This window comes from Solanum tuberosum, unplaced genomic scaffold, assembly GCF_000226075.1.
Source record: "Solanum tuberosum cultivar DM 1-3 516 R44 unplaced genomic scaffold, SolTub_3.0 scf00029, whole genome shotgun sequence".
Classification (NCBI taxonomy): domain Eukaryota; kingdom Viridiplantae; phylum Streptophyta; class Magnoliopsida; order Solanales; family Solanaceae; genus Solanum; species Solanum tuberosum.
In genome coordinates, this window is record NW_006238955.1 from 214,802 (window position 1) to 236,572 (window position 21,771).

Genomic DNA, 21,771 nt, shown 5'->3' on the forward strand with positions numbered 1-21,771 from the left:
AAGTGGACTTGGCGATCACCAGGCTTGCGTTTCTTCATTTTTTTAACTCGCTTTGTTCCTTTTTACAAATTAGTGTCCTTGCTTTGTTTCTCAATCCATATACCTAGAATTAAGGTTTACATCAGTTATTGGCACAAAATAAGCATTTGAGGACACTAAATCTATATCAATAATGCCCTAAATAAGTCCAAAATCTAGGACTCATCATGAAGTCTGAGTAATCAAGGTGTCTGTGTCGTGCCGCGATGTTAAATCAAGTATTGCTTGGGAGACAACCCAAAATGTATAATCTAGCCAACTATAGGTTTTTCTTTGTGATATAGGAGTTTTCTTCTTTTATTTTAATTTTTATAGCTCCTTTGATAGGTGTTTTATTTTGGTATTAGTGTTGGCTAGATATAGAATAGGGTCTGTTCCTAAAAAGTGTCCAGAAAATGTAAAGAGAAAGTCCAAATGATTGCAACATGTGCAGGAACGAAAGACAAAATCTACAGGAAAACAACTGTGTTGTGGTCTACGGACCCCATCGACGGTCCATTGGTCAATCCACGGACCGAGAATGGTGTCCGTAGATCCCAAGTAAGTCCTCAAAATTTTCTAAGTGTCAGAGTGACCTATGGACCCTATCCACGGTTCGTAGGTCGACCCACGGACCGTCGAGGGGGTCTCATGGGTGCAAAATCAGGGTTCTGTCGACCTGACCAGAACCATTTTTAAATAAAACCCCTTCATTTTAAAACACCCCCCAACGTCCAAAACTCCCTCCCAACCATTTTTCAACTCTCTATCTCCCACAATCACTCCCATTAACCCCATATCAATACCCAATTCACTCCCCCAAATCCCATATTCATCCTATCCTCTCCCAAATCACCCATCTTCTCCCCAAAGCGATCTCCTAGTCCAGGTTCGGTGTCCACGCTGGTTTAGTAGTTTTTTTTATCAATCACACACTCATTGTTGTTGCGTACTTGTAAGGTATGATGATTTCCCTAAACTTTGAGTATTTCATAGTTTCAACTTGAAATCACAACAATGAACTTGACCTTGGGTTGTAGATCATGTGTTTGAATGTTAAATTGAAGTTAGATGAATCCTTGGAATGACGGTATGTGAATGTATAGTAAATTTTAACCAACAAAATCAAGTAATATGCCAAATTAGAAGTTTTGACTTAGGGTTCATAGGTTTAGGTTTCATAATCTGTAAAATTTGTGTCAACGAGAACTTAAGGATGATTAACTACCAAATAACATGTTGAAATGCATGTGTTGTCCTAGATTGTTTGTAATTATTGAAAGAAAAGGCATGAAATTGAGTAAAGTTCTGTAACCTGGCACAAAAATGACCCACGACTCCCCTTCCACGGACCGTAGGTCACCCTACGGACTGTAGGTCACCCTACGGACCGTAGGTCGAGTTCGTGGGTTAGTTGCAAACAAAGTTTTCACTAAGTGTCGAACCACAATGTTGACTATGGTCCGTCGTTCCATGGATAGATCGTTTTGCACTTCTGTGGTTCCCATATCTGGGACCTGATTTTCAACCATCTGACCCAGGGACCATCATTCCATCGACGAACCGTAGGTACCCACCGTAGGCTGACAGTTCATCTACTGTCCAGATTTTTTTTAGTTTTTGGGTTTGGTCAGTTTCTTGTTTTAAAATTCTTTCGTGTGTTTTATTGGCTTGTTTTGGTACTAACTAAGCTTCCACAGGTACCATGGCCCCCAAGCAAGATCCAACCTATGCCGCTAACGGAAAATCTAAATTTGACGCTCCTTCGCGACGTATGATCATTGAGGAGGACGTTAAGTATATTCCTCCCAACATCAGGACCTCCCCTACTGCCCCTCGCACTACGAGGAATCGAGCCCATCAGGTGACTTTCGACATGGTCACTGCCCCTAGTCTGAAGAGAGGGCTACACCGATCAGCTCACCAGCTGGCTCAAAGTCACCATCCAGCTGCAGCTCTAATGGCAGCACCGCCTAGTCTTCTGAGGCTAATAGTATGGGCGATATTCCAGTGCCCCCAGTTTTGAGCCTGTACCAGTTGCTACGAAGCCTAATAGATGGTGTGTGGAGGGCTTATATCAAACCTATGTTGATGCTCGCATGCTGAATGAGCATAATAAGATGGCTAGATTAGTCACCGAGGATCGTCAGGTTCTCACAGGTAGCCTCCACACTGCTCCAGTCATTGTGGGGCTCTTTTGGACACACATGCGTGAGTGGATGGATCGAACTCAGGCACATACAACAAGGGGATAGTTCGGGAATTCTTCACTTCCTTTACCGCCACCATCAGAGGGTCCATCTCCAAATGTGTGAAGCCCGCAGCTCAGCCTCCACTTGAGGCTACACTAGTATGGGATTTCACCATTGACATCTCTAAGACCACCCTCTGCAGGTTTATCTATGGCCCAGATCACACTCTGCCCATCAATACCGCAGAGTTCAACTATTGAATGGGCATCAATCAAAGCGGGGCATTTCAGAGAAATGTCGAGCAGAGGGAGTCACTTATTAGGTGGCTAGCACGCCATCTTGCTATGGATGGAGAGTGCGCGGAGTGGGTTAGTACCCCTAGCCTGGGCATTATGAAAGCTACATTAAACTTTGCTGCAAAATTCTTCTGGTTTCTTGTAAGGAATCGAATGTCCCCTACTCAAGTTGACAATGTGGTCACATAGGACCGACCAAGGATGGTTGCAACTATGGTAGTGGGGCTTGAGGTAGATTTTGCCCGCATATTGATTGCAGATATCCATGAGAGGGCCTTCAAGGCTACCACGACCTTGCCCTTCCCGTGCCTCACCTTTTAGCTATGTAGGGATCGTCTATACCGGTATGACATTGTGGCAGGTTGCTTCATGCAACCAAGACTCTAGACATTGGCCTCATTCAGGATGATGCCAACCTTGCTGCACCATGGGGAGACCCACAGGTTAAGGTACCACCTCTGGGTGATGATCTGGCTACTTATGTTTTGCATATGCAGGCCGATGACTCCACCATTCCGGCCACTACAGTATACACTCAGGCTCCACCGTCTCCGACCACCAGTCAGGCCCTAGCTCATCCTGAGCCACTCCATCTTCAGGGTCTAACGTCACCCCTCTAGCCCGATTCCAGAAACTGGAGGCATAGATGGCCACTCTACTTCAGCATGTGAAGCCATGGATGCAGCGGTCTATAGCTGAGTCTGAGGCTAGGGTTAAGTAGAGGATAGAGCAAATGATGGACCAGAAGTCCAAGGCCATTCATAAGCACCTGGATGCATTTGAGTTGCGAGTCCTGGAGAAACGGCCTTAACCGTTGATGTGATCACATTCATGAAGGAGTTAGATAGCCTCTGTACTGATGTTGCTGCACTTCTCGCTCCCCCAGAGACTAAGCCAGAGTCTTCCCCTACTGCACCAGATGATGAGGTGGTGATGACTGCCCTATTCGGTGATGCTATGCCGCCACCAAATTATTCCCGTGATGTGGGGAAGCACCCCTACTCCGCTCGTACTTCTGATGATGTTGAGCCTAAGAGATTGAAGTTAAGCTCTTCTATCTCGCCAAGGGTTTACCCTTACGAGGTATGTGAGATCATTTACCGTTGGGTTAGTTCACTCACGCGCCAATCATGATTCAATTCCTCGAATTTGTGTTCTTGAAAGTATAGAAATTGAGTTCTTGATAGGTTTTGCTGAAGTTTATATTGGGCTCTTCATTGTTGAAGTTGTTGAGAAGTTCTTGAGTGAAATTCATAAAATTTGATGTTTTTTTTAGTCGATTCTTGCATATTTTGGTGATGTATTCGAATGTAATCATTTGGGGAAGGAACCATTCGGATCTAGGGAGTATAGAGTTGAAAAACCAGCAAGAAAATTCGTCAAAAACCTAGGGAGGGGGCTGGGGTAGCGAGCCACTCAAAATGCCTCAAATAAACTTCTGTAATTTGGGATCTGGGGCGCCGCGCCATCCAGTGCGCCCCAACCCAGTTTCTCAAGTTTGCTCTCTGGCGCCCCGCTCCACTCAGAGCGCCAGGGACGCCATGTCTTCTACCCTTTCCCACATCTTTCCGTTTGAGTTTCCTTGAATCATACCTATGTTTCCTAGTTGATTTCTACACTCTAAGGTATGTCTACACATCATGATGTTGTCTATAACACGAGATCATGACCCTTGAATCCATAAATCAAATTCAAGGTAGAGCTAAGAGTCAAGTCAAGAGAGTTGTTAGAGTCTTTCAAAAGTCTTATGCAATCGTTTTAAACTTCTTTTAAAGACTTAAGCCTTAAGTTCGAGAAAGAGTAGAGCCAAGTTAATTTATTTAAATGATATATGGGAACTAAGTAATCCCAAAGAACAATTGTTTTCACATTTAAGATATGAGGATACACCGATTTCCAAATGAGTTTTCACGAGTAGTTTTGAGTTCCATCTTTTTTAAGAGATAAGTTTTTTTGAGTAATTAACTCAAATGATAGAATGAGTTTTGTTTTAAAACATATAAGCTGAGTATATTTTGGGAGTAGTATTGTGCACCAATATGGGGACAAGTTCATAACAACTCAAGTCTCCATAAACCATATAGCCATTGTGGGTAGAAAAGGTCATACGTTGAAGATGATTCCTTAGTGCTTTTTAGCATAGACTAGTGGATCCGCTTAGTTGAGGCATTCTATATTCTGGCAAGTTATAGGATAATTCTGGTAGCGTGGGCGAGACAATGTATCATCACATAGCTCATAGTGATGGTTGTCGGTTAGAGAAACTTTTATAGAGTTTTATTACTTTATTATATATGTATATTGAGTGGTTTCTTACTCTTTTAAGTGCTTTATATAAACTACACTTTTACTATCGTTTAATTCTGCATTTAAGTTGAGTATCCATGAGTTGAGTAAAGCTGAGGTAAGTGTTCTTTCAAAAGTCATTTCAAGATTATGTCATGTTTAATATTTCCCTCGAATGCTCGTACATTCAATGTACTGATGCCTTTTGGACTGCATCATTTTATGATGAAGATACATATAACCAGGATTAGCATCCAGCGCCCCGTTGATCCAATTGAGCACTCAGATTCAGTCGGTGAGCCTCATTGCTTTCTGAAGGATCCCTTTTTCATTGTTTAGTATTTCAGTTGTTAGGATGACAGAGGGACTTGTCCTGACATCCCTAATTGTTTTTAGAGGCTTCATAGACATAGAGTTATAGTTCTCCAATCTTTCCATTTTCAGTTGTTTATGTTAAGACTTGGTTTGCCACTCTGGCTAAGTTGAATGTTTATTTCTAAAACATTCTAAGTTATTTTAAGATAGTTGATTTAAGTGATTTTGATTTCTTTATTAATACGTAAAGTCTTCCGCTGAGAGTCTAGCCAGGCCAAGGGTTCGCTTGGAGTCAGCAGTGGTTCTCACCTGGCAGTCCCGCCCAGGATGTAGTCTCGGGGCATGATAAACTTGGTATTAGAGCACAGAGTTCAAGAGTGCCATGGAGTCTACGAAGCCATATTTGTAGAGTCCTAGTTATCGGTGCGACGTGCGTCACATCTATAATTAGGAGGCTACAACATTAGAAACTATCTCACTTCTTTCATATTCATTTTGTGATAGAGTTTATCTCTATGAAAGTTTCTTTCTAACTCGTGTTTGCGTGTGTCTTTCATATCATCCCTCCACGAAGAGTTGTTCGAGGTCTTCTTACTAGGAGGAACGTAGAGGAGCAAAGGGTACCTAATGCATCAGAAGTGCAACCCCAAGGAGAGGTTTCCAATGCAGAATTTCGGGAATCAATCTGAATGCTAAGTCAAGCTGTGACTAACCAGGTTGGGCAACAAAGAGGGGCTCGATAGGAAATGGCTGATACTTCGAGGATCCGAGAGTTCTTGATGATGAATCCTCCGAGTTTCACTAGTTCAAGCACCACAGAGGATCCGAAAATTTTTGTAGAGGAACTGCAAAAAGTGTTTGAGGTTATGCATGCTACTGATGCTGAGCAAGTGGAACTAGTTTCCTATCAAATGAGGGGTCTTACTAGGACTTGGTTTGACCAGTGGAAGAAGGGTAGGGTTGAGGATGCACCGGTTTTGAGTTGGGTTGTGTTCGAGAGTGCTTCCTCGGGGTGTTTTCTTTCCCCGTGAACTGAGAGAAGCCAAGGTATGGGAATTCCTTACTCTTAAGCAGGAACCTATGAGTGTTCATAAGTATAGTTTGAAGTCACCTAATTTCCCGATATGCTCCGGAGATGGTTGCGAATAGGAGGAGCATGATGAGTCTGTTTGTTGCTGGATTGTCTCGTCTGTCAAGTAAGGAGGGTAAGGCACCTATGATGATAGGAGACATGGACATATCGATACTTATTGTTTATGTGCAGCAGGTTGAGGAAGAGAAGTTGAGGGATAGAGAAGGATTCAGAAACAAGAAGACTAAAACAGGGAATGAGTCCGGGCAGCAAAGGAGTAATGTGAACCATTCTTGCTTTCAACATAAGCAAAAGGGACCTACTCCATCGTCTGCTAGTGCCCCTGCATCATGGGAAAAAGGTGAGTATAATAGTCAGAATTCGTAGAATTTCAGGGCTAGACCTGCTCAGTCTCAGGGTAGTGTGGCACAAAGAGGTAATTGGACTCCTACATGTGCTAATTGTGGTATGAACCACCCAGGTGCTCGTCCTGATGGCTCTACAGGATGTTTCAAGTGCAGTCAAGAGAGTCACTTCATGAAAGAGTGTCTAAAAGATAGGCATGGAAATGGAAATAGGGGCAATAGAGCCCAATCTTCTTCAATTGCTCCACCAGACAGGGGTGTACGTAGAGGAGCTACTTCAGGTACTCACAAAGGAGCAAACCGCCAATATGCTATCACTAGTCGCCAAGAGTAAGATAATTCTCCAGATGTTGTCACTGGTATGATCAAAGTCTTTACAGTTGATGTTTATGCTTTGCTAGACCATGGAGTGAGTTTATCTTTTGTGACTCCTTATGCTACAATGAATTTTGATGTTCTTCTTGAGAAAGTTTGCAAGCCCTTTTTTGTTACAACACCTTTTGGGGAGTCTATTCTAGCTGAGTGAGTCTATCGTGATTGAACAATTTCCGTCAATCACAAGAGCACTATGGCTGATTTAGTTGAGTTAGACATGGTTGATTTTGATGTTATTCTGGGTATGGACTGGCTTCATGCCCGTTATGCCTCCATTGATTGTAGAACTCGAGTTGTCAAGTTCCAGTTTCCTAATGAGCCAGTTGTAGAGTGGACTAGTAGTTCAGCAGTGCCTAAGGGTTATTTTATTTAGTACCTTAAGGCGAGGAAGTTAGTTTCCAAGGGGTGTGTCTATCACTTAGTCCGAGTTAATGATTCTAGTGTTGAGACACCTCCTATTGAGTTAGTTTCAGTTGTGAGTGAGTTTCCAGAAACCATTTCTGATGACCTACCTGGAGTCCCTCCTAAGAGAGAAATAGACTTCGGTATAGATATCCTTCCCGATACTCATCCTATATCTATTCCGCCATATAGAATGGCTCCAGAAGGGTTGAAAGAGATAAAAGAACAGTTGAAAGATCTCCTTGATAAGGGTTTTATTCGACCAAGTATCTTACCTTGGGGCGCTCCAGTCTTATTTGTGAGAAAGAAAGACGGTTCCCTTAGAATGTGTATAGATTACCGTCAGTTGAACAATGTTACAATCAATAATAAGTATCCTCTTCCGAGAATTGATGGTTTATTCGATCAGCTTCAGGGTGCCACTTGTTTTTCTAAGATAGAACTCAGATCTGGCTACCATCAGTTAAGAGTAAGGGAATGTGATATTCCAAAGACATCCTTCAGGATACGTTATGGCCATTATGAGTTTCTGGTCATATCGTTTGGTTTAACTAATGCGCCAGTAGCGTTCATGGACCTTATGAATAGAGTTTTCAAGCCTTATTTAGATATGATTGTTATTGTGTTCATTGATGACATTCTAATCTATTTGAGGAATAAGGAAGATCATGCTAGCCATATCAGAATAGTCCTCCAAACTCTAAAGGATAGAGAGTTGTATGCTAAGTTCTCTAAATGTGAGTTTTTTCTGGAGTCTATGGCATTCTTAGGCCACATTGTATCCAGTGATCAGATTAGAGTTGACAGTCAGAAAATAAAAGCAATGCAGAATTGGCTTGGACCTACATCTCCAACCGATATTAGGAGTTTCTTGGGGTTGGCTGTATGTTATAGAAGGTTCGTAGAGGGGTTCTTATCTATTTCGTCCCCTTTGACCAAGTTGATTCAGAAAAAAGTGAAGTTTCAATAGTCTGAAGCTTGTGAGAAAAACTTTCAGTAATTGAAGAAGAGGTTGACTACTGCCCTAGTATTGACCTTACTAGAAGGTATGCAAGGCTTTGTTGTATATTGTTATGCGTCCAGAGTTGGTTTGGGTTGTGTGTTATTGCAGAATGGTAAAGTTATAGCTTATGCCTCCAGACAGTTGAAAGTTCACGAGAAGAATTACCCAACCCATTAGCTAGAGTTGGCTACCGTAGTATTTGCTTTGAAAATATGGTGTCATTATTTGTATGGTGTTTATGTAGATGTATTCACTATCACAAGAGTCTTCAATATGTGTTTAGTCAGAAAGAGCTTAATCTCTGACAGATAAGGTAGTTAGAGTTACTCAAAGATTATGACATGAATATTCTTTATTACCTAGGTAAGGAAAATGTTCATAAGCAAAAAGTAATGGCTTTTGATTAAGGGGAAGATGGTGTATTGAGGTATCAAGGTAGATTGTGTATACTAAAGGTGGATGAACTCCAGGAGAGGATCATGGAGAAAGCTCATAGCTCCAGATATTCTATCCATCTGGGTTCCACAAAGATGTATCGTGACTTGAGAGAGGTATATTGGTGGAGTAGTATGAAGAAAGGCATTGTTGACAAGTTAAAGTAGAGCACCAAAGGCCCGGTGGTATGGCTCAGAATATAGAACTCCCAAAATAGAAGTGGGAGATGATCAATATGGATTTTATCACAAGTTTACCAAGGTCTCGCAGACAGCATAATTCTATTTGGGTGATTGTTGATAGAATGACGAAATCAATCCATTTGTTACCGGTAAAGACTACCCATTCAGCAGAAGATTATGCTAAGTTGTATATTTAAGTGGTAGTCAGACTTCATGGGGTTCTGGTATCGATTATATCAGATAGAGGTTCACAATTTACTGCACAGTTCTGGAAATCTTTTCAGAAAGGCTTGGGTTCAAAGATGAACTTAAGTACTGCTTTTCGTCCTCAGATAGATGGTCAAGCATAGCGCACTATTTAGACTTTAGAAGATATGTTGAGGGCCTGTGTGATTGATTTCAAGGGTATTTGGGATGATCACCTACCTCTTATCGAGTTTGCTTACAATAATAGTTACCACTCTAGCATCCAAATGGCTCCTTATGAAGCTCTTAATGGTAGAAGATGCAGATCTCCTATTGGATGGTTTGAAGCTGGTGAAGCTGGGTTGATAGGACCAGACCTAGTTCATCAAGTTATGGAGAAAGTGAAAGTCATTCAAGAGAGGTTGAAAACAACGCAGAGTCGTCAGAAATCCTACAATGATATTAGAAGAAGGGAGTTAGAGTTTGAAGTAGATGATTGGGTATACTTGAAAGTTTCACCCATGAAGGGTGTTATGAGATTGGTCAGAAGGGGAAGCTTAGTCCACGATATATTGGGCTTTACAGTATATCCAAAAGGATTGGTAATGTAGCTTATGAATTGAAGCTACCGCAAGAATTAGCAGCGGTCCATCCGGTATTTTATATTTCCATGTTGAAGAAGTGCATGAGAGATCCTTCACTTTATCATACCAACTGAAGATATTGGTATCAAGGATAGTTTGTCTTATGAGGAGATTCATTGTTCAGATTCTAGACCGTCAGGTTCGCAAGTTGAGGACCAAGGAAGTAGCCTCAGTCAAAGTTCTTTGGAGAAATCATTTTGTTGAGGAAGCCACTTGGGAAGATTAGGAGGATATGAAGAAGAGATATCCACATCTCTTTGAGCCCGGAGAAATTCCAGTTCAAGGTACTAATTCTCTTCTTAGTACTCTTTAAATTGATATGCTTAATGTGTTAGATTTGCTTGTTAGGTGTTTGAACTAAATGTTAGATGTTACACCCTTAGCCTAGTAAGAGTAATCTCATTCAAGGACGAATGTTCCCAGGGGGGAGATATTGTAACACTTCGCTATTTGAAAGAACTAGAATTTGGAAGAAATCGTTGTTGGGAATATTCAAATTTGGAAAGTTTGGCAAAGTTAAGTTAAGTATGAGTTTTGGGTCAACTTCAAATGACCATAACTCCTATCTCAGGATGATTTAGGTGTTCTACCAAATACCGTATGAAATATCATTGAATTATCTTTCCAACGCCGCCAAATTTGCTCAATTTCGAGTCCGCATGAGGGAGATATGTCCATTCAAAATTGAGCTATCTAGATAAGGAAAGTCAAAACGGAATTTTTGAAGGGTATTATGGTCTTTCACTACCCAATTAATTAGATTCATTTTTGGTAATTAATTTGGGGTCTAAGCTGATAGGATTTGGTTTACGCTTTACAAAATTAAGTTAGGATTTTGAGAGAAGAGAAAAGAAGAGGAGAAAGGAGGAAAAGAAGCAAGGATTCGTCGCGTTCTTGAAGTTAATCTCGTTGATTTTTCCAAGGGTTGATCCCTACAAGGTATGTGAGATCACATAGCATTGAGTTAGTTCATCCACATGCCAATCATGATTTAATTCCACGAATTTGTGTTCTTTAAAGTATAGAAATAGAGTTCTTGATATATTTTGTTGATGTTTCTATTTGGTTCTTGATTGTTGAAGTTGTTGAGAAGTTCTTGAGTTAAATTCACGAAATTTAATGTTGTTTTGAGTTGATTCTTGCATATTTTGGTTATGTATTCGAATCTAATCGTTTGGGGAAGGAACCATTCGAATCTAGAGAGTTTAAAGTTGAAAAATGAGCAAGAAAATTTGTCAAAAACCTAGGGAGGGGGCTGGGGTGCCGCGCCACTCAGAGCGCCCAAAATTAACTTCTGTAGTTTGGGCTCTGGGGCGCCGCTCTAGCCGGTGTGCCCCAACCCAACTTCTGAAGTTTGCCCTCTGGGACGTCGGGTCTTCTACCCTTTACCACTTCTTTCCGTTTCAGTTTCCTTGAATCGTACCTATGTTTCCTAGTTTATTTCTACACTCTAAGGTACGTCTAAACATCATGATGTTCTCTATAACACGAGATCATGACCCTTGAATCCACAAATCAAATTCAAGGTAAAGATAAGAGTCAAGTCAAGAGAGTTCTTAGAGTGTTTAAAAAGTCTTATGCAATCATTTTAAACTTGTTTTAAAGATTTAAGCCTTGAGTTCAAGAAAGAGTAGAGCCAAGTTCATTTCTTATAATGATATATGAGAACTAAGTAATCCCAAAGAACAAATGTTTTCACATTTAAGATAAGAGGAAACACCGATTTCCAAATGAGTTTTAATGAGTAGTTTTGAGTTCCATCTCTTTTAAGAGATAAGTTTTTTTGAGTAATTACCTCAAATCACAGAAAGAGTTTTGTTTTAAAACATATGAGCTGAGTATATTTTGGGAGTAGTATTGAGCACCAATAAGGGGACGAGTTCAATAATAACTCAAGTCTCCATAAACCATGTAGCCATCGTGGGTAGAAAGGGTCATACTTTTTAGACGATTCCTTAGTACTTTTTAGCATAGACTAGTGGATCCACTTATTTGAGGCGTTCTATATCCTGACAAATTATAGGACAGTTCTTACAGCATGGGCGAGACGTTGTATCATCACATAGCTCATAGTGATGGTTGTCGGTTAGAGAAACTCCCATAGAGTTATATTACTTTATTAAATATGTATATTGAGTTGATTCTTACTATTTTAAATGTTTTATATAAACTGCACCTTTACTGTCATTTAATTCTGCATTTGAGTTGAGTATCCATGAGTTGAGGAAAACTGAGGCAAGTATTCTTTCAGAATTCATTTCAATCTTATGTCATGTTTAGTATTTCCCTTGCATGCTCGTACATTCAATGTACTGGTGCATTTTGGCATGCATCATTTTATGATGCAGATACAGGTAACCAGGATCAACACCCAGCTCCCCGTTGATCCAGTTGAGCATTCACATTCAGTTGGTGAGCCTCATTTCTTTTTGGAGGATCCTTTTTTCATTGTTTAGTATTTCAGTTATTAGGATGATCGGATGTCTTGTCCCGACATCCCTCATTATTTTTAGAGGCTTCATAGACGGATAGTTATAGTTCTCTTGTCTTTCCATTTTCAGTTGTTTATGTTAAGACTTGGTTTGCCACTCTGGCTAAGTTGAATGTTTATTTCTAAAACATTCTAAATTATTTTGAGATAGATGATTTAAGTGCTTTTGATATCTTTATTAATGCGTAAAGTCTTCCGCTGAGAGTCTAGCCAGGCCAAGGGTTCGCTTGGGGCCAACAATGGTTCTCGAGTGAGGTCTCCTTGCTTCCGAAGGAATCCAGTTTTATGAGTTTTTAGTATTAGTAGAATTTTGAGTAGTTGTGGGTCTTGTCCCGACACTCGTCTGTCTATAGTAGAGGCTTCATAGATAGGCTGTTTTGGAGAGTCTTTCAGTTTCAAATATTTTATTTAAAACTTATGTTTCATCATTAGTATATTCAGTGGAACATTTTTTCAATTTGATTCTTATATATGCTCAAGTTAGTCTTTTACTTTTAGTCATCCAGGATGAGGGATCGCTTGGGGACCAGCAATGGTTCTTGAGTGTCGGTCGCGTTCAGGGTGTAGGCTCGAGTCGTGACATTTAATAACTATCTTTGATTTACGTAGACATTCGATCAGAAGTCAAATATGAGAACCAACAACAAGAACATCATCTATTATGTACCTTATAAAATAAAAATTAACGTACGGACAAACAATTTTAAAAACTAAAATGTAGTCATTATCTTCACATTTTCATATGACAACTAAATATTTAAATCAAATACTTTAATATTTAAAATATTTATATTTTTAAGCGTGAAATACACATGCACCGCACATTTTTTAGAACAAATATATATATAAAAATCATAAATGGTTTGTATATTTTTCAATATAACTTTTGTTCATCTCTAAAAGACTAATGAACTTGACATCATAAGCTCAAGAAAGAAACACCAAACATGAAAAACCTACTATTTCAAAGCTAAATTATTAATTTTTCCTTAAAGGACTTTTTTTTTAAAAAAAAAAAACATAAGGAAAATACACTTAAATTAAAAACAATTTAAAAAAGTTTGGTCAAATACTATTTATTTCTCAAATATGATTTTTAATTTTATTAGTCAGACATAAACTACTTCTTATCAAAAATAGTTTTGTAAAACACTTTTGGAAAAAGTTATATTTCAAAATAAGTTAGTCTTAAAAGATTGGTCAAACAGATTATTAAACATGACATGGAGCTTCTTGTCATAGTTCTAATGTAAGCACACTAATTAAAGAAATAAGTTAATTGAAAGAATCACTTAGAATAATTAATAAAATTATTTCCATGTTAGGACATCATAATAGGATAAAAAAAGATAAGATTTTTCTATTAAAAAACATAATTATGTGACTTTTAAAGAAAAAAGTCATAGTATTTTTCCATTTATGAAATTTGACCTATGATGCACCTTGTATAGACAAAAATTAAATAGCAAGCCATATATTCTAAGTCCAAATTATTATTATTATTATTTAAAAAAGAAAACAAAATAGATCATAATTCATGTCAAGTCAACTTGTTTTCTATTATATAAATAGACCACTTTCTATCAAGTTATAACATATCTCTCGATCTCTATTCATCAATCAAAAGGTTGGTAAAAATCTCTCTTATATATTTCTTTTCTCTTTGATTTATTTTAGTTGTTTCTTATATAAATTGATTGGGTAAACAACAAATCAAACATATTATTAATTGATTTTCTGTGTTCTTTTGTTATTTTATTTTATCGAACAGGAATTTACCAAAGAAAATGACAAATTCACAAAAGAAACATGTGGGAGATTCATCAACCTCTCAAAAAAAAGCAAACAAGCAAAGCAAATGCTTTCGACACACTGTGGAACAAGTTCAACATCTTAAAGAGTAAGATCAATTTTATTTACAAAAAAAAGAAAAAGAAATTGAACCTTAATATATGTTCAATTTTTTGTGTTGCTTGTTTAAAACGATTATGTTGTTTTTCTAAATGATATAATCAAAATTTATTATCCATATAATAATTTATCTTTTTATATTTACTTTTTTGTGAATTAGTTTATGTTTAATTCTCATTTGATTTATTGTGTTACTTTTTTCCTTTGTTATTTAATAAGTCCATTATTATTTAGTAAAAAATCTATATGTTTTATTTTGCTAATCAATTTTTCTAAATTGAGTTGCTAAAATGGTTAAAAATAGATTATTTTCCTAGTTGTTATACCATATATATGCATTTTTCATAAATGAATCAATTTGTTCTTCATTAATAACTTTAGCATAGGGCTATGAGTTTATTTAATTTTAATGTATTTATCCTTTTTGCAACAAAACAATAATCTCTTACTCATGGTTGGTGTTTGATACCTTTGTTGGAGCTCATCAAATTTAAATTCCCATTGAAAAGTTTCACTAATCAAATTTTGCCTGAAAAAGGTAGGACACGAACATGAGGCCTTTTGTTTTTTCATTTTTAGGCTTTATATTTCTTTAAAAAATGGTTATTAATGGTGTGTTTTTGGTTGAATTTGAAATGAAGATTCTTGAAGAAATGTCCACATCCTGATAAGGACCAACTAATTCAAATTGGTAAGGAGGTAGGGCTTAACCCTAAGAAGATCAAGACTTGGATTTATAACAACAAGACCACAACAAAGGTATTAATTATTATTATTATTTATTTTTAATTGTTATTGTTGTTGTTATTATTGTTATTATTATTATTATTAGTATTATTATTATTTAAATTTTACACAATATGACCAATAATAATTTATATTTTCATTAGATTAGGCAAGAATCTAAAAAACAAATGACTAGTTAAAAGTAGGGTTACCTCCATGACTAAATTAGTGAATCTCTTACGTTAGGCCCCAAAATTGCTTATCTATATTTGGTAATTTTCTGAATGTGTGATTAGATACAAAAATTGTCCTCTTCTATTAATTGGTACACTTATTTCTTCTTTCGTTTCAATTTTTTTCCGTTTATGTAATATCAATTCTATTATTGACAATTTCACTTTTTCATTTCAATATAGATTTCCTAAATCAGGTATGTATTTTGTCTTGTTGAATTGATCAATAGATTTTGAAGAAAAGGCCCTTGCCTCGTTAATAAATGAATTTTATTAAAGAAGTTTAAGTATTTTCGTTCGGCCTCCAATTTGATTGAGCTACAACTCATTAGAACCAATGATAAAATCATGTAAAATTATTTGAAATACATGAAATCCCTAACGAGATCAATAATTTATCAAGGACTTAATAAATGGACAAAAATTTATATTTCTATTTGATTTTGAGAATTCAAAGTCAAAGAAAATCTAATTTTATAACTAAGAACTAATGATTTTCTTTTTGAATTATTTGATGAATGAAAGAAATCTAAGTGGTGACTAAACTAAGTGTAGGCTAGTGAAAATGATTTGAATAAATAAATGAGAAGGTTATAGTTTTTTGGACTAACTTGAGCTTAAAATGGATCACAACCCAATTTTCCAACTCTAACAAAAATTTATTTTTATTAATTTTTTCTTATTATTTTCTTCATTACCAGGCAAAGTGATTTTTATTTAACTATGACTATGTTTAAATCTCAAATATTTTCTTAAAAAATATTTTAACTTGATCTCTAATGAATAATTTGAGTTTTATAATTTATCTATATCAGCCAACATTTTTTTAACATGCTACCTTGAGTTGCGCCAAAAGTGATCCCCATGAAAATATGCCTATTTTCATGAACTATTATTTCACCAATGTAGAAATTGATCCTTAAAAATATATATTTCATAAGAGGAAGAAAATGTACGCTGTTTAAAATATTAGCGAGGATTTGAAGTTTTAAGCAAAGATGGAGGAATTATAACAAAGGCTTAATAAAACATTTGGCCCTTCAATTATTATTTAGTTCTAATTATGATACTTGCAATGTCTAACTAAGCACATAGACCTTTAATTAATTTAAATGCACATTTTCATTCCTTTTCTTGTGATTATTCACAAATTTAGTAATTATTGATCGCTCTATCACTTAATTACATGTGTTATTTTTCTTCATATTTGATGGTAAAATAATTTTGAAAGTAGTTCATATGGCATACATCTCACATAAAATGACTACAAATACATATTTTGATTAGTTAAAAGTTAAATGTGATTCGTCAAATGTCAGAAGGAGCAAAGTCAAAACGGACTTATATTTTAGGGAAGAAAAAAGCTATTATCCTAGAAACTATTAATTTCATTCTCTTTCTACATTTAATTAGTTCATATATATATGTGTGAGATAAATATTTGTTATATATATTTCATCAGACACAAATTGAGAAATCAGACAACAAGACTCTCCAGACAGAAAATGAAAGATTCCGTTGTGAGAATATAGCAATGAAAGAGGCAGTGAAGAAAATTATATGCCCACAATGTGATTCTAAAAGAGCAAGCAATTTAGAAAATTTGAAAGAACAAAATCAAAGGTTGACAGATGAGGTAAACCTTTTATTTATCCTCTTTATTTTTTTCCTTGGAAAACATTACTTATATGTAACAGAGATAAATTAGTATACATTATTTTCATGAAGAAAAGTAAGGCTAATAAAAAAAAAGAATAATCATTCTTAGAGAAAGGATTTTTGGTTATTCTCTAAAATAAAGTCAGTACATTAAGAAATGGGTATAAAGAAGATTCTCTGTCAACCATTAATTCTGTTGACAATCTTGATAACTCAGTTATCAAAAATATTTGCCTTTTTTCTTTCTCAAATAAAAAAAAATAAATGTATGCTCCATAAAACTAGCAGCCTCTCTTAACACTACAAACTAGTTATTCGGGAAGGTAATAGTCTTTGGTAAGGAGTTGTCTAGTTACCTTTTTCATGCTTGGGATTTCCTTGAGCACCTTATTGATAGGGTTAGTAAATAACAATAGGTCATCAACATATGCCAAATTAAAAAGGATGTGCTTTTTATTGAATAATAAGTCATTAATGGATTCATTGGAAACCTCATCAGAACAGTCAAGTCTATTTAGATTATATCTATCTATCTATTTATATATAATTTTAAAAATATGAAATTCATAACTTGAATGTTACATTAATATAATATATGCAACTAAAAACACTCAGTTTAATATATATTTTATACGATATTATATTAAAAATAGACACCTTTTAACATTGAAGAGATTTGCCTTTTACCGAAGGATTATAACTTTTTCGAAGGATTGTGACTTTTTGGAAGAGTTTTTACTTTTCTGATAGGGCACAATAAAATATATGTTTAGAATATCCATTGTTAGCTATGTATAAAGGGTTTTAGTGGGCGCAATTTTTTTATTCTTTCACCTTGATTTTTATATAATTATTATTAATGAACTGAATATCTGTGATATTTTTGTGTGTTTTCTCTCTATTAGACTTCTTTAATTAGATTTTTTATAAAATTTTGTATTTATTTTTTCACTAAAAAAAATAATTCAAATTCTTGAACTTTTAAAATACTTACTATTTAGCATGAGATGTACATGCAACACGCATGTTAGAGAACTAGTATATTATACTAAAAGTGGAAAACTCTAAAGTGCAAAGTTGAATTAACATTTCACCATTAAACTAAATTAAAATGTTATAATATATCTAATTAATTTAATATCAAATAGTAATTTAGTATAACATGATAGATTTTTTTTATAGTTTTTGTACCGATATTGTTCATAATAATGTTGTTTACAATAATCAATTAGACAAATCGATATAAGTAGAATTAATTTTCTACAATTATTGCAGGCTATTCAATATTTTTGTTGCTTCCAAAGTTCCTTAGAATTCCTTTTCGTTTTCATATTCATATTTAATGTCATGGTGTTCCTTTCAATTTTTATAAATTGCCAAATGTAACGATTGAACTGTTGTAGATTCTTTGGTATTCTATTCTGCTAGGACGAGAAGCTTTCTAGAGTCACAACTACTCGTGGAGTGGACAAAGGGCATGAATGACCTCAGTAAAGTTATTCTCCAGGAGTTTTGGCAGTACAATGCATTTCATAATTTGTAGTGAAATCTTTTTCTTTCATCCATATATATTGACCTTAAAATTATTAAATTTACTGTTTTCTTAGTTTGTTGAATGGTTTAACATTATATTGATGTGAAGTAGTTTTGTTATAAATAAAATTGGCCAATCAACTTGGAATTGAGTTTCAGGGCTGTGTTTAGCTTTTCAGTAGTAACTTGTCATTGTTTGAAATGCTAATGTGCATTATATTGCATAATTCAAATTGAATCATAACCACCCATGGTGATTGGAAAACCCACTAAGAAGTTTATAGTGATACACTCACATTTTCAAGTAGGAATGAACATCCTCTAAGACACACAATTAGGCTGCTGATGCTCACACTTGACATGTTGGCAAGTCATGCACCTAGCCATAAACTCCACAATGTCCCTCTTCATACCGCACCACTATTAATGTTGACTAATCATGGTAAATCTTGGCCGCTTCTGTTGGAATAGAGTACCTCGACAATGTGCTTCCCCAAAGATCAGTCTGACCAACTCTCCCATCTTAGGCATACAAATCATGCCTCCAATCCTCACCACTCCCTCAGAATCAAGTGTCACTTTCTTAAATTCACCCTGCAACACCTTGTCTCAAATAATACCCAACTACTCATCATCAAAATGTCCTCTCTAATCTGCTTAGTCAAAGAAGATCGGGTCTCAACAAAGGCAATAACACCACCATCCTTTGAAATATGAAATAAGACAAGAGTGTTGGCTAATATCTTAACATCCCTAACTGACAGTCTGTCATCCACTCATATCGTGACAAGACTCCCCATGCAAGAAGTCTTCCTACTCAGTGCATCCGCTACAATATTGGCCTTCCATGGGTAATACAACATAGTCATGTCATAGTCCTTCGAAAACTCCAGCCACCTACGATTCCTCAAGTTCAGATCCCTCTGAGTGAATATATACTGAAGGCTCTTATGATAGATGAAGACCTTGCAATGAACACCATATAAGTAGTGACGCCAAAACTTAAGCACAAAGACCACTGTCACCAACTCCATGTCGTGGGTAGGATAGTTTTCACCCTCGCTCCAATTGGCATTAGACTATTAGTTAGCATCCACTAAATCTCTGTTGTTAATTCTTTTCTCATTCATTACCTCCTTGGTCCGCAAGTAGGAATAATGCGAATTCTAACGTTTGCAACCGTTAAAAAGACTTCTAAACAAATGTCCAATTCTGGTCGTCCCACATAACTCTTGCAGACACTTCTCAATTTTGCCATGTGACCATATGGATCTTCTGAAGCTAGACCAGAAAACAACTCTCGTGTTGTAAGCATTTGCATCAGACTGCTGGTTACCACAAATGTATGCCCTAGAGGTAGATGAGGCAGAACAATGGGCCCTTTTGATTCAACTATATTAAAGCCAACCCTGTACATATCACGCAACCTCGGTGCTGGCGGATTTTGTACCCTCTCTGTATCTTTGATTAGATTACCACCATGAACCTGAGCGTGGACATTTACAACCCCTGGAGGCTGCAATTCAACTCCATCACCTAGATTCTCTCCAATTGGATTGTCGTGAACCCCTTGATTATTCATTTTTCGCAAAGTTTTGCTCAACTCCGGATCGTAAGGGGTCAATGGTTTGCCTCAACTCCGTGTACTTGGCATACACTAGAGTAGAAACCTGTAGAAAACAAAAACAAAATAAAATGTAAAATCAGGAAATACTTGACTAAAGTTCAATAATGTAGTTAAACTTAATCTAAAAGCCAAATTCCTCGGAAGCAACACCAAAATTTGATACGCTCAAATTACACCTCCCTAAAGAAGTATAAGTGATCATTATCAAGTAAAAAACCCAACTTGTAGGTTGGGGTTGATCCCACGAGGAATATGGTTCACACTTAAACTTAACTAACTATTATATATGTTTAGTAAAACTATTTCCGAGACAAGTAAATAAATGGGGGGGGGGGGTTTGTAAGCAAGTAACAAATTGTTGATTAAGTAATAAGTAAGCAAGATTATCAGTTTGAGAAATCAATATAAGAGAGAAACTAGGGCATATGTGTTCCCCATAAGCTCTTAACGCAGTAATCCTAATAATAGTAATCCTTTCCTAGGGTTTTACATGCAAAGTTGGTAAGTTAGGTATCCCTAAGTGATTGGTCCTCCAAGTAGGGAATTTCACCTCGCACCTTGGTTCAGCTACGGGTATATGTTGTACTAAACCTTACCTTTACCCCAAATTAGACATCACATAAATGCATGACTTAGTTTTCACCCTCGCTCCCATTGACATTAGACTATTAGATAGTATCCACTACATCTCTGTTGTTAATTTTTTTCTCATTCATTACCTCCTTGGTCCAGCAAGTAGGAATGAGGCGAGTTCTAAGATTTGCAACCGTTTAAAAGACTTCTAAATGAAAGGATTAACAATACATGCACTATTCAAGAATTACATAATTATCATTCATTCTATTTTAATTGCTCATGGTTCCCACAACCCTAGTTGTGGATTTAGCTACTCATGCTTGAAAGAACACAATTCATAATTGGGTAAAAAGAATTCATGAACTTACAATGAGAATAGATAAAAACCCAAATCTTGAATTGAAATTCAAAGTGAAAATCGTATTAACCAACTTCCAGAAATTAGAATGTTAAGAGTTTTCAAAATAACTCCCAAAAGACCAAAACTAAAAGTATACAATAATGTCTAACCCCCAAAAATGAGGTTTATAACTTCTATTTATAGAAAACAACTCCTAAATAAAACAGGAAACAAAATAAGGAAATAACTGGCAGGACGCGGTTTCAAACGATGCTTCGACCTACGGATCGTGGGTCGACCTATGGTCCGTAAGTCCTCTCCGTGGCTCAACACTTAGAAACTTTCATTAGGTACTGGAACCTTCAACGCTCAAATCATCATTGACGAACGTGCAGGATGGACCGTGGGTCGACCTAGAGTCTGTCGTCTTACTTTGTGGTTCCACACTTGTCAAACTTCCCTGATGTTCCACCTACGATGCACCACATACGGTCTGTGGACTGGACTACGGTCCGTCCTGGAACTCCGTGGTTTGAGTTACAGAAACTCATCTCCAAGGCCAAGACCTACGACTGCCCATCAACAACCTACGAATGCCCATCAACTGTTCGTCGATGGACCTACGGTCCGTGGATGGCACCGTTGGTGGCTACTTCAGCAATTTTCAGCTCGCATCCTCATCAACTGCATCCAAGCCTATTTCCTGCAAGAATTATGCACAAAACATTATTTCTAATAACAAAATGGCCTAAGACACACACAAACTCTAAGTAAAACATATCAAAAATACCGTAAACTCACGGTATATCACCATACCTACTCTAGAAAGCTGTCTTAGGGACATCTGATGCCCTAATCATGAACTGATGGTAACTAGACAACAAGTCTATCTTGGAAAACAAAG

At 36.5% G+C, this 21,771-nt stretch overlaps 1 protein-coding gene across 2 annotated transcripts; it reads left to right on the plus strand.

Moving 5' to 3' along the window:
* Positions 1–14,039: 14,039 nt before the first annotated feature.
* LOC102602110 (homeobox-leucine zipper protein ROC8-like) lies at positions 14,040–18,453 on the plus strand. 2 transcript variants are annotated; one of them, XM_006341790.2, is made up of 4 exons: positions 14,040–14,162; positions 14,815–14,932; positions 16,595–16,768; positions 18,195–18,453. In XM_006341790.2, the coding sequence occupies exons 1-4, from the start codon at positions 14,050–14,052 to the stop codon at positions 18,234–18,236; spliced, it is 447 nt and encodes a 148-aa protein (XP_006341852.1). In that variant the 5' UTR covers positions 14,040–14,049; the 3' UTR covers positions 18,237–18,453. The 2 variants fall into 2 exon arrangements, with proteins under 2 accessions (XP_006341852.1, XP_006341851.1); XM_006341789.2 differs by having other exon boundaries at positions 18,220–18,453.
* Positions 18,454–21,771: the final 3,318 nt, after the last annotated feature.

Coding starts and splice junctions, on each gene's coding strand:
- LOC102602110 (XM_006341789.2), top strand. CDS start 14,050: ATGACAAATTCACAAAAGAAACATGTGGGAGATTCATCAACCTCTCAA. Junction 14,933..16,594: donor ACAACAAGACCACAACAAAG/GTATTAATTATT, acceptor ATATTTCATCAG/ACACAAATTGAGAAATCAGA. Junction 16,769..18,219: donor ATCAAAGGTTGACAGATGAG/GTAAACCTTTTA, acceptor CTATTCTGCTAG/GACGAGAAGCTTTCTAGAGT.